This window comes from Martes martes (assembly GCF_963455335.1).
Source record: "Martes martes genome assembly, chromosome: 6".
NCBI lineage: Eukaryota > Metazoa > Chordata > Mammalia > Carnivora > Mustelidae > Martes > Martes martes.
Genome location: NC_137893.1, coordinates 21,138,243 through 21,151,396, shown reverse-complemented (window position 1 = coordinate 21,151,396; position 13,154 = coordinate 21,138,243). Strand labels below are relative to the sequence as shown.

Genomic DNA, 13,154 nt, shown 5'->3' with positions numbered 1-13,154 from the left:
GCAGAAATAAGGCAAGGCAGGGCCCAGGTGAAGTTGAAGACTATGAATTCACAGGGGCACCATTCTGTTGTGATATTTTTGTATCCTAACAGTAATCGGAAGCCAGAGTTCATAGCAGAGAAAAAAAGGTAAACAAACAGATTAACCCAGAATTGATGGTTAACCTGGCAGACAAAGGAGTTGAAAAGACAGGGAAAAGAATCTGAGCTGGATACGAAAGAAATTAATTGCAGGAGAAAGTTATACAGAATGGGGCAGTAGTAGTGAGTCCAGGGAGTTTAAAGCCTCAAAACAAAACAAAACAAAACAAAACAGGGACACCTAGATGGCTCAGTCATTAAGTGCCTTCAGCTCAAGTCAGGATCTCAGGGGCCTGGGATCAAGACCTGCATTGGGCTCCCAGCTCAGTGGAAAGCCTGATTCTCCCTTTCCCACTCCTCCTGCTTGTATTCTCTCTCTCACTGTCTCTCTCTGTGTGAAATAAAGAAAATCTTAAAAACAAATAAACAAAAAAACCCCAATAACATATAAAGGATCTTATTAGAGCCATGAAAAGGTTCTAAAACTGAATTATAGTGGTAAGTGTACAATTCAGCAAATTTACTTAAAAAATCACTGAACTGCATATCCTTAAAATGTGTGAATTTTGTGGTAAATTAGATCTCAAAACTTTGGGGAAAAAAAAAAAAAAGACCGGGGGCACCTGGTGGCTCAGTGGGTTGAGGCCTCTGCCTTCGGCTCAGGTCGTGATCCCAGGGTCCTGGGATCGAGCCCCACATCGGGCTCTCTGCTCAGCAGGGAGCCTGCTTCCCTTCCCCTCTCTGCCTGCCTCTCTGCCTACTTGTGATCTCTGTCAAATAAATAAATAAAATCTTAAAAAAAAAACAAAAAAAGACTGTAGTCAGAAATCAAGATGTCTGCATTTAAAATCTCAGAGGCAGGATAAATTTCAGGGTGTGGTAAGAGTAGGTACTAGGTATTTATCCTAAAGATACAAATGCAGTGATCTGAAGGGACACATGCACCCAAATGTTTATAGCAGCAATGTCCACAATAGCCAAACTATGGAAAGAATCTAGATGTCCATCAACAGATGAATGGATAAAGATGATGTGGTGTATATATGTATATATATAATGGAATACTATGCAGCCATCAAAAGAAATGAAATCTTGCCATTTGCAATGACGTGGATGGAACTAGAGGGTATTATGCTGAGCGAAATAAGTCAAATCAGAGAAAGACAATTATCACATGATCTCCCTGAGATGAGGAACTTCAGAGGCAGAGTAGGGGGTTTGGGGAGTAGGGAAGGAAAAAATGAAACAAGATGGGATCAGGAGGGAGACAAATGATAAGAGAATCTTAACCTCACAAAACAAACTGAGGGTTGGGGGAGGGAGGATATGGAGAGGGTGGCTGGGTTACGGACACTGGGGAGGGTATGTGCTATGGTGAGTGCTGTGAAGTATGTAAGCCTAACGTTTCACAGACCTGTACCTCTGGGGCAAATAATACATTACATGTTAAAAAAAAAAAAATGGCAGTAAAGTTCACAGGAGATGAGCAAGTAGAGAAAGCAAAAGACCAGTCTCCAAAAGGTACGTATAGGATTCATTCATTCTATAGAAAGTTATTGACTACTCTGTGCCAGAAACATATATTCTGAACACTGAGGATTATACATCAAAGCAGAAAAAAATCTTTGCCTGTGGACTTATGTTCTAGCAGGACACCAATTGTATGTGGAAAATTTTTTTACGATTTTTATTTATTTATTTGAGAGAGCAAGCGAGTACCTGCTGGGGGAAGGGACAGAAGAAGAATAGACAACCCGCTGAGCAGAAAGCCTGATGCAGGGCTTGATCCCAGGACCCCAGGATAGTGATCTGAGCCCAAGGCACAGACGCTTAACCTACTGAGCCACCCAGGTGCCCCTGCATATGGAAATTTTAAAAAAGAGGACATGTGTGTATATGTGTGTGTGTATATATATGTATGGAAAATAAAAGGATAGGGGCACCTGGGTGGCTCAGTGGGTTAAGCCTCTGCCTTCGGCTTAGGTCATGATCTCAGGGTCCTGGGATCGAGCTCCGCATCGGGCTCTCTGCTCAGCAGGGAGCCTGCATACCCCTCTCTCTCTGCCTACTTATGATCGCTCTCTCTCTCTCTGTCAAATAAATAAGTAAAATCTTAAAAAAAAAAAAAAAAAAAAAGGACACACACCACACTCTTAAATCGCCTCTAGGGAGAAAAGTTAAGAGCAAGGGTAAATAAAATATAAATATTTTAACTTCTATAAAATATGAAATTTTATATTTCATATAAAATATGAAAATCTTTTTCATATATACTATAGCCAAAATAGCATCTATAATGTGCCAGGTATTGTTTGGAGCGACTTATAGATATTAACACATTTGATTATCAGAACGACGTGTGCTAACATCAACCCTATTTACAGATGAGGAAGATAAGTCACAGGCAGAGTAAATAACTTGCCTAAATCCTCCCAGGAGATAAGAAGTAGAGCCAGATTTTGAATACAGGTAATCTCTCAATAAATCAGGGAATTTCAATAGGCACTGTGATAAACTGACTATATAATTTAAAGCAAACTTACTGGAAAGAGTTTAATAAGTATTTGACTGTTATAGTCACAAGGAAGAAAAACAGATTAGATGTATACTTCACATAGAACTAGGCTATTTTTAAAATTATGCAAATTTTATTTATGGGTCCCCCTCTAGCACATTTGGGGCTGAGAAAGGGTAAAAATTATTAAGGTTTACTCTCTCACCACTGTGTGTACAAGATAGGGTAAGAATTCACAGTGATTGTTCTTTTGGACTCCATGGATATAAGAAAGTGTGACCAAGGGAAGTGGTACAAGAAACATCACTGTCTTCAAGTGCCTGTTCTGAAAAATTGTTTTGGTATCCTACATAACAGAAGCTGTTTGGGATAAGGGTGGGAGCAGATTATAGAGAAAACTAGTTTTCACTAGTTACCTGGACAAGGGAATAACTAACCATTGGGATTAAGGCAGTGATTCAGTGAAGCACTCAGCTGGCCTAATTCAGAATAAACCTCACATCGTTGGTAGCTGTGCCTCTCTTGGTGCCTAAATCCACTCTGGGGAAACATTCAATTTGTGTCTTACCAAAAGGTTACCTTTTGAAACCTAGTACTCACTAGCAGAGAGGTCTTCTGAAAAAACAACAGTAAGCATTTCTCTAAGGACACTTTTACCCTACTCATCACCACACAGAATGAAAACCCTTGTTGTGAGCCCCAGAGGACGACTGAAATCTTCTTTATATGTGCCCTTCCTGCCATTAATGACTTAGACTCCAGGACCATTGACAAAATAAGATATAGACAGACTTACTGAGGAAAGAAAAAAACAAACAAACAAACAAACAAACAAAAAACCTGGGATATAAAATTTCACTAACATTAATAAAGAGTCAAAAGGATTTTGAGCTCTTAGTTTATACTCTGGCCTCACTCTCATATATTTCTTTTTGCTTTGAAACTAAAGAGCTAATTTCTCCTGGTTTTGAACATTTGCTCTGGCTACTAAGATCCTACAAGGCAGCCATCATCTCTCTTTATCTACTTCTACAAGCTCTCTAAACCTAAGACAGAAAAGAAGCGGTAAGGTCCATGAAGCAAGGTCCTTTCACTCTTAAAATATCCTTCTTAGAGGCCAAGTTTCGGCTTTCTCTTTGCACATAAATATACATATAGTCTCTTCCTTTAATAATGCTACAAACTACATAATCTTTTCTTCTAGATTTTTCTTATTATTACTGAAATACTTAAGTGATAGTTATTCATATTTTTATTTATCTTGTACCTTTTCACCATCGCAGGATTATAAAGATAGATCTTCATAAAGTGTCTTTCCTTCTCATGATAACCATAAAAAGGCCTGAAATAGAAGAAAAAGATATTTCAAATTACTTTCTGCATTCAGAGATGAAGTAATGCAGCTTGTTTCCCAAATTAGACTCAGGTGACCTAATTCAGTCTTATTTATATTATTAACCAAACCCCTAAAAAACAAACAAAACCATTCAAAACCTTTCAATTAAACGTACGATAGGTTAATATATAAAATACTGAAATCTGGTTACTTCTTTTAAGAAGTTTAAAAATACGACTTTCAAAAACTAGGGACAAAAAGGAGTGGTAAACCATTTATACCTTAATTTCAATCATATTATCTCTACTAAAAAATGGCTCTTTTTGGACACCTGGGTGGCTCAGTGGGTTAAAGCCTCTGCCTTCAGCTCAGGTCATGATCTCAGGGTCCTGGGATCGAGCCCCACATCGGGCTCTTTGCTGGGCAGGGAGCCTGCTTCCTCCTCTCTCTCTCTCTGCCTGCCTCTCTGCCTACTTGTGATCTCTCAGTCAAATAAATAAATAAAATCTTTAAAAAAAAAAAAAAAAGCTCTTTTCTCTTTACTCTAACCATGTATAAAAAAACCAGAGACCTTTCAAGTACTTTCTTCACCTATTTCCCATTTTTTCTGTCAAAAGCTATATTTCTTCATTAATAAAGTCCTTTAATTAATAGCATTCATGAGGCACCTGGGTGGCTCAGTCAGTTAAGGGTCTGTCTTCAGCTCAGGTCATGATACCAGGGTTCTGGGATCGAGCCCCACATTGGGCTCCCTGCTCAGTGGGAAGCCTGTTTCTCCCTCTCCCACTCCCCCTGTTTGTGTTCCCTCTCTCTGTCTCTGTCAAATAAATAAACAAAATCTTAAAAAAAAAAAAAAAAACTTAACAGCATTCATGTTACTTTGCTTATTTGTCTCTGTTCACTATTGATTTTGTAAGTTCACTAGCCAGAGACAATTTACCTATATTATAGATGCACATATACACGTGTGTGTGCATAACACATATCCAACTCAAACGAAGCCTATGAAAACTGTGCAGACAGGAACTTAAGAGATTGAAAAGACCATGGCCTTACTTGAGGACCCTAATTATGTTGAGGCTGGATTTTTCTTAAGGGCATTAGCTAGAATGGGAAAAGGAAGAAGCAAAATCCCACATGGTCAGGAGAGAAACAAGTCTTCAGTGCAAGATGAAATAAGTTGGAATATCATGTTGCATCATTTCAGAAGGATCTGAAACTACACCAGTACCACTGATATACAGACTACCATAATCATTTATTTTTTTCTTAAGTATGCTCCATGCCCAATATGGGGCTTGAACTTACAACCCTGAGATCAAGAATTACATGCTCTATAGATTGAGCCAGCCAGGTGTCCCCAGACTATCGCTTTCAAAGATGATATAATTAGAAATAATATATAAACAAGTATGAATCTGCATACAAAATAAAAAGTTTCATATCTTCCTAGAGTTTACCTGTAAATAAATGGTTGGTTAAATCTTTAGGTGGGTAAACCCATTCACTTTCATTTTAAAAAAAACTGTCCCTTTATAATGGGCACTAGATAGAACTTATCCTCATTAGGATACCATTTCTGTCATGTCTGACAGTGTAGTGGACATCTAATACAGGAATAATCTGGCAGCAGAGTCATTATCTGGAGTATAAACTTTTTTCCCCCCTAGCTAGTATAAGCTTTTAGGTCACAGCCATCTATATGATTGTTGTAAAGCAATTTCTCTTAAAAAACAAAAACAAAACCCAACTATTGACCAAGTCTTAAAAGGTTCTTTATCTCGTCCTTGCCACTCACTCCAATCTTGTGTCCTATCACTCCTCCTTTAGCCATCCTGAACATTTTAGCCCCTCTAACTTACTCCACTCTCAAGTACTTGCCATTCTCTGCCTGGAAAGCTTGCTCTGAACACTGGCATGGTTTGTTTTCAGTCTTCATTCAGGTTTCTATTGAAACTTCCTCACTTCCTCGTAAAAGCCTTCTCTGACCATCACTCCTTATCCCTTACCCTTCTTCACTCTTCCCTTCGCCCACCCTGTTTTTAGTAACACTTAACCACTTTGTCTAGTTGGCCACTATTTACTCCATTTTGTTGCCATGAAACAAAGACACATTACATGAATGACTTCATTCTCTCTCACTGGCAAAATTTCAACTATTTATTCCTCCTGCTATGGTATTTCTCAAATAGATAAATAGAGCTCTCTACCTGGAGACACGAGTTATTTTTAGCCAGATAAATAGGGGAAAAATTTAAATGTGCAGTGTAGTACATGTTTGCTTTGCTTTGGTTTGGTTTTGTTAACAATCTTTAGGGTTTTACAATTAAAATTTCATAAATTTCAAAAACTGAATATAAGTTAAAACTATCAAACCTCTAAAATTCTTTATAAATCTAGGATTCTGTTTTCACATCTACTGCCCCAAAATATAGCCTGGAAAGTCCATAAATTCAATTTTCTGCTTCTGTATAATCTAACTGGCAACCCTTACTTCCTGCTGTTGGCTTCAGTTGGTTTTGCCAAAAGAATTCCTCAACAGGGAGATCCTTTGGATGGAAGAAAGCAGAATGGAACAGAGTTTGAAAAGATATTTTACGCTTAAAAAATATCTGATAATTAAGTGTTTTTTAATAACAGTGAGAAGGAAAATAAAAATGGTAGCAAAAGATCTCAATTAACTTACATGGATTAGGAATCTCTTTTTAGGATATTTTCTAGAATCATGGCAGCTAAATAGCAAGGAATTCCAGAAATGAGCCTAAAGTCCTAATCCTATCTCTTGACCTAGCCTCAGGATAATGCATTATCCAAAAAGACTGGAATTAAACCTGTACAAATTTTAATTTGGTAGTTCTGTGCAATCTTGTCTAAAGAAGTAGGAAAAACTGAAGGACTAAAATAATCACAGAAGCTAAAATGTATGGTAATAAAAAAGGGATCTAGGTTAGGAAAAAAATTAGAATAAGGGGAAAAAGAGAATGGCAGCCATAGAACAGCTTATCTTTCACCTCAGGTATTCAGATTCTTAAAAACATGACAATGCCTTTAAAAAAAATACCCATTAAAAATACAGAAAGGGGGTGCCTGGGTGGCTCAGTGGGTTAAAGCTTCTGCTTTCAGCTCAGGTCATGATCCCAGGGTCCTGGGATCGAGCCCCACATCGGGTTCTCCAATCAGTGGGGAGCCTGCTTCCCCCTCTCTCTCTTCTGCCTGCCTCTCTGCCTACTTGTGATCTCTGTCTGTCAAATAAAAAAATAAAATCTTAAAAAAAAAATACAGAAAGACTGGTAAGTGGGACACCTGGCTGGCTTAGTTGGTAGAGCATGTGACTCTTGATCTCAGGGTAGTGAGTTCAAGCCCTGTTGGGGAAAGAGCTTACTTAAAAAAAAAAAAGACTGGTAACTATTCATTTTACTAGGCTGTTTGGAAATTCAACTTTGAAATGAGAATATGTATAGGAAATTCCTTAGAAACTATTAAACATTAAAAAATTAGAATATAAAGCTGATAATTATCTTTAACCTAATTGTTACTATCATAGGATAGGTGTGAACTTGTACCTCATTCATTTATGCAACCAAATAGTCGCTGAGCCATATTTACTAAGTGTCCAACACCATACAAAGTGCTAAGAATATCATGGTGGACAAGACAAACATGGTCCTTTTTCTTGCAGAGTTTACATGCTGGTGGAAGAAAGACATAAAAATTAAGTAAACAAAAATTAAAATAATTGCCAACTATATTAAGTGCTGAAGGAAACAAAGAATGAGCAGAGATACAGAATAACAATAATGACAACCTACTTTTAAGTAAGGAAATCAGAGAAAACTTCTTTGGAGAGGTAAAGGATTTAAAGGACTGGAGAAGGGTAGAGCACTCAAGGAAAGCAAACTGCATGTATGAAGCTTGGAAAGAGCTCAGCACATCAGAGGAACTGAAAGAAGACCTATATAGAATTTCTAGATGGAGCATAGTGAACTTAAGTACGGAGGCAGGCAGGGGTCAGATCACATAGGCTGTGGTTAGAAGCTTAAATTCACTCCAATAACAATATGAAGCCATTCAAGGATTTTTTAAAAAATTTTATTTATTTATTTGACAAGATCACAAGCAGGCAGAGAGGTAGGCAGAGAGAGAGAGGAGGAAGCAGGCTCCCCGCTGAGTAGAGAGCCCGATGTGGGGCTCGATCCCAGAACCCTGGGATCATGACCTGAGCCGAAGGCAGAGGCTTCAACCCACTGAGCCACTCAGGCGCCCCCATTCAAGGATTTTAAGTGATTTTAAGAGGATTCAGTGTATCTTAAAAGAAGAGTACTCTCATGGCTCTGGAGCAAGACAAAAACAGAAGGAAATTCCATTAAAAAGATACTGTGATGGTCCAGAGGAAAGCCTAGATTAAGGTGGAAGTAATAGACTTTAAGATAGTTTTCATATAAACATCTCGAACTCAAAATGTTCTAATATGAGCTCCAAATCTTCCCTGCCAGCCTGTTCTACGTGCACCTCGCATCCTTTTAGCAGTATGGACTCATATTTTTATAGTCATCTTTGACTCCTGTCACAACCTTCATCCAATCAGACAGCAAAGCTTATTGACTCAAACCTCAGAATAGATCCAGAAGCTGACCACGTCTCACTACTCCCATTACTACCTAAGTACAAGTCAGCATATTTTCTCATCTCACCCAGATTAATGAAACAGAATCCTAATGCTCTCCCCTGCTTCTACCCTTATCCCCGATGATCTACTTTTCACAGAACTGCTAAAGTAATCCTTTCAAGTTTAAGTTAAATTTCTGCAAGAGCTCTGAGTAAAAGTCATAGTCCTCAGAACAACCCACTGCAGTAGTTCTCAAACTTCGGTGTGTATCAGAATCATTACAAAGGCTTATTAAAACACAAATTGCTGGGCCCCACCACCAGAATTCTGATTCATCAGGTCTAGGATGGGACCCAAGAATATATTTTAAGTAAATTCCTAAGTATGTTAATCTGAGTCCTCTGAGAAGTAGATGCCAATATATGCAAGAAATTTATCAGGGGAAACAACTGAGAGAAAATGAGGAGGGACCCAGGAGAGCCTTGGAGAGTTACCAAACTTGATACACATCTGATCCCATGTGAAACAAAGAGAGACAGAGGGAAGATCAGTAGAAATGTCTTCTATTGTAGTGTAATTCTAATCAAAGTGCAGAACGACTTTCAGAGTGTTCTTAAGTGTCTCCCAGGAATAGGCCTGCCTTCGTACCCTTACCAGGTTTAGCCACTGGTTAGGAATAGCCTATGGAAAGCAGCTTCAGTTCATATGGAATGATAGATAGATTTACCGTGCTGGTGGGGCTGTTGTTCAATTATGCTTGCTGTATTTGGAGATCTGACAGATGCATTCTCATAGCTGTCAAATCAGGTAAAGCTAATGTTGGTGATCCTGGAAACCATACTTTAAGAACCACTGGCCAACATGATCACTATCCATTCATATCTCTCTAACCTCATTTTGTCCTACTCTCTTTTTCCTCCATTCTGATCACCTCCATGTAATTCCTACTCCTTCACCTTCAAGTCTTTGCTCAAATGTCATTTACCCTGTCAATGCTACCTTCCTTGATGACCTTGTATAAAACTGCCACCAATCCACTTTCCTACCCTACACTATTGATCCGTCATATACTACTCTACATCTTTGTTCCATAGCACTATCATGTAATAAATACATTTATTTTGTGTCATATCTTTTAGTTATGTTCTGTTTCCAACTACTAAAATGTAGGCAGGAATCTTTGTTTTGCTCACCAATATATCCCAAGCACCTAGAATAGTGCCTAGCAAATGGAAGATGCTCAATAAATACGTTAAAATAAATCACATGAATTTCTATAGTTCTAAGAAGTGGAGAAATGGAAAACGTTTAACCATTTATCTTTCACTGAAATAAAATTTACTTAAAAAAAATTAAAGCATAGGGATGCCTGGGTGGCTCAGTTGGTTAAGCCGCTGCCTTCAGCTCAGGTCATGACCCTGGGTCCTGGGATCGAGTCCCGCATCAGGATCCCCTTTGGAGCTCCTTGCTCAGTGGGGAGCCTGCTTCTCTCTCTGCTTTGCCTGCCACTCTGCCTCCTTGTGCTTGTGTGCTCTCTCTCTGACAAACAAATAAAATCTTAAAAAAAAAAATCACAGCATGAAATTTGCCTTACTTCCATTAGATTAGAAGTAAAAGAAAAATAAACAGTATCTCTGAATCAGACAGGTTTTCGTTACTTGGGATGGTACTAGAAATACAAATAAAGAAATTTAAAAAGTTAACATATACTTACATTCCTGATACTAATGACACTTTGAACACGTGCTGAGCAGTGGAAGATGGATTGCCTAAAGCCACATTAAGTGCTCTGTCGATACTGAATGCCATCTGAGAAAGATAGCTTTCTGGCTGCTGTCCATAACCATCGTATGGCACATAGAGGTAAGGAAAGATGCCATGCAGATGAAGACATGTCTTCTGACCTAAAAATGTAACACATTATTACAGTTTAGTCTTGAGATGTATTTTAAAATTTTAACATTACAAAGCTCAGAATGCAAATCATTTAAATGTTCTAATGACAGTACAGCTTATCTAGGATAAGAGTTGAAAAAAATTAACCCATAATTTAAAGCCACCTATATTAACTGCATTTTACAACAGAACATTTAGAAGCATTTTATAAACATAAGCATTATAGTACGATTGAAATAGTAGTTTTGGTGAAAATATGTTTGAGTATTTTACCCTCAAAATCTCACTGGTTCTACATACTTCACTCAATCGCCCTATAATAATACCACTTAGCACAGTGTTATGAATCTTACAAAAACTCACTGAAAGTTTTTTAAATAAATCAGTGCATGTCTGTCTTGGCATAAAGGTTTTCAAACAAGAGAATTCCCTGAGAGCGACTGCTCTGGGAGAAAGGAGAGGGTAAAAGCAGTTCCAGTATGTAGAATTTTGCTATAAGGATGTGGAAGGGGGTTTGGGGAAGAGTAATAATAAAATTTTGCTATTAGGAAAACAACAACAACAACAACAACCAAAAATGACAAAAACAAAGCAAAAGAAAACCTCTACAGATCATTTGTCCATATGGACCTCTAGATATCTAAAGTGCACATTTGGTGGAGTGGGACGAGGGGGAAACACAATGAGAGGTGAAAAAACAAGCATGCACACTTCCCAGGAAGCCGTTCTATCGGGCAAGGTGCAAAAGGGGTAAACGGTGCTGACCTGCCAACAGACAATCAGGGTTAGCCATGATAAAGAAAGTAATACGAGAAAGAACCCACAAAAGAAGTGCCACAGAAACAGTAATGTACCCATGACAAGGTTAAGTAAAAACAGCAACAACAAAAAACAGATGCACCATTACTCTCATGAATCTGGCAGGGCTGTATAGAAGTGGTTCCTGTCCTCAGAGCACTGTCCCTAGGTCCCCTTGGGTACATGCCATTTGTCTACTTCAAACAGGGAGAATGGCAGTGATGGAAGAACGTATCCATTTTTTTCATGCTGTCACTATCACTGGACTGCCCTGCCAACACAATCCTTAGGCTTCTTCCCCATCCCTTATTCCACTCTGCTTCACTGGGATTTTTTCCTTTTTTGGCAGGAAGGTAACTATTTGTTTGCTTATTTTTTTCCTGTTTATAATTAGAATGATTTATATAAAATACACAAAAAATAGTTCTATGTTCTGTTGATGTATTTAACACTATAGTGAATAACATTAGTTTATCTTATTTTTAAGGTACAGCTATAACAGAATTAACAAATAAATCTGGAGCAGTTATTACATACAGCAGAGCAAAATCAGAAAGACCAGTCCCACAATGGAATAAGATCTATACCCTCTCAAGTGCAGTATTTGACCAACTTCACACTTCTGAAGAACTATAAATTGTGCTGCTGTTAGACCAGTTTCTATTGTTAGCAGCAGTTATGTTGCTTAATTTCAAAGGAATGGAAAAAAAAAACACCTTTCCCCTTAGAAGCAAACTCTTGATTATTTTGTTTCATTTCAAATCTGATTATATCTACTAAATATTGCAATTTCTTAATTCTCCGAAGAGAAAAAAAGCTAAATTTTAACAATGCTTTTTTAAACATCTCATGAAAATGTTACATCCATTACCATTCAGGACATAAACCACAATTTGTTTAAGCGCATGTGGCAATGCCATGGGGGTAAGGAAGATGGGGAGACAGAAAAGTAACCTCTTTTAAGTTGACAAATATATCTAAGACCAGTGATTACAGAAGTAGTCTAATAGTGCGGTGCCTGGATGGCACAGTCGCTTGAGTGTCTGACTCTTGCTTTCAGCTCAGGTCATGATCTCAGGATCATGAGGTCCAGTCCAGTGTCAGGCTCCACACTCGGTGTGGAGTCTGCTTAAGACACTCTGTCCCTGACCACTGTGCATTTTCTGTCTCAAATAAATAAATCTTTAAAAAAATCAAAAAAAGAATTAGTGTAATAGTATATTTTATAAGTTTCTAAGTTACTAAGATACTAGTTTTACAGTGTGTATATCTCAATAATGGAAATTTGGATAAATTTTACAAGAAATAATTATAAAACCTGATTTCTACAAGTTTCTTTATAAGGAGGGTGTTCAGAGTTCACAGAATTTTTTTCATATCTCTTGTGAAGTAGGGGCATAAAGACATTATCTTTCTATTTCACAGCTTTGAAGCTACAATAATTTGTGGTATATGACTTAGGAATAAAGCAGAAATAATTTATTCAGCAGGCACTGAAGTAGGTGCTTTACATATATTCAGTTCTAAAACATATAAAAACCTCCCAACTATCACAAAGCTTAACTTTCCCCCAATCACATACTTACTAGGTAATCAAATCAAAACTGAAAAGCAGATCAATAAAATCTAAAACCAATGCTCTTTTCATTTAACCATGCTGGTTCTATCGAATGTTGGTTTCCTTAATCCTTAACTCTTCAGTTCTTATTTTGTAATTTAAATGCCTGTTTTCTTATCTGACTCTCCCATTTGAAAATTCTTTGCAACTGGTGCTGTGTTTGAATGATCATAATATCCTCAGGACCGAACACAAAGCACATTTTATGTGCTTAATAAATACTTATTAAATGGATGAACAACCCTCAGTAAAACAGAGTAACTGCTTAAGGAGAAAGGAATGGTGTAAAAGCCTTGAGTATCTGG

General features: G+C 37.7%; 1 protein-coding gene across 1 annotated transcript in view; it reads right to left on the bottom strand.

Moving 5' to 3' along the window:
- Positions 1-13,154, bottom strand: part of REV3L (REV3 like, DNA directed polymerase zeta catalytic subunit) — a 182,957-nt gene that overhangs the window by 119,111 nt on the left and 50,692 nt on the right. Inside the window, exons 2-3 of the mRNA XM_080806922.1 lie at positions 10,252-10,441; positions 3,863-3,937 (exon numbers count right to left, since the gene is read on the bottom strand). Coding sequence (XP_080663048.1) covers positions 3,863-3,937; positions 10,252-10,441 — 265 coding nt within the window. The remainder of the gene's footprint in view (positions 1-3,862; positions 3,938-10,251; positions 10,442-13,154) is intronic.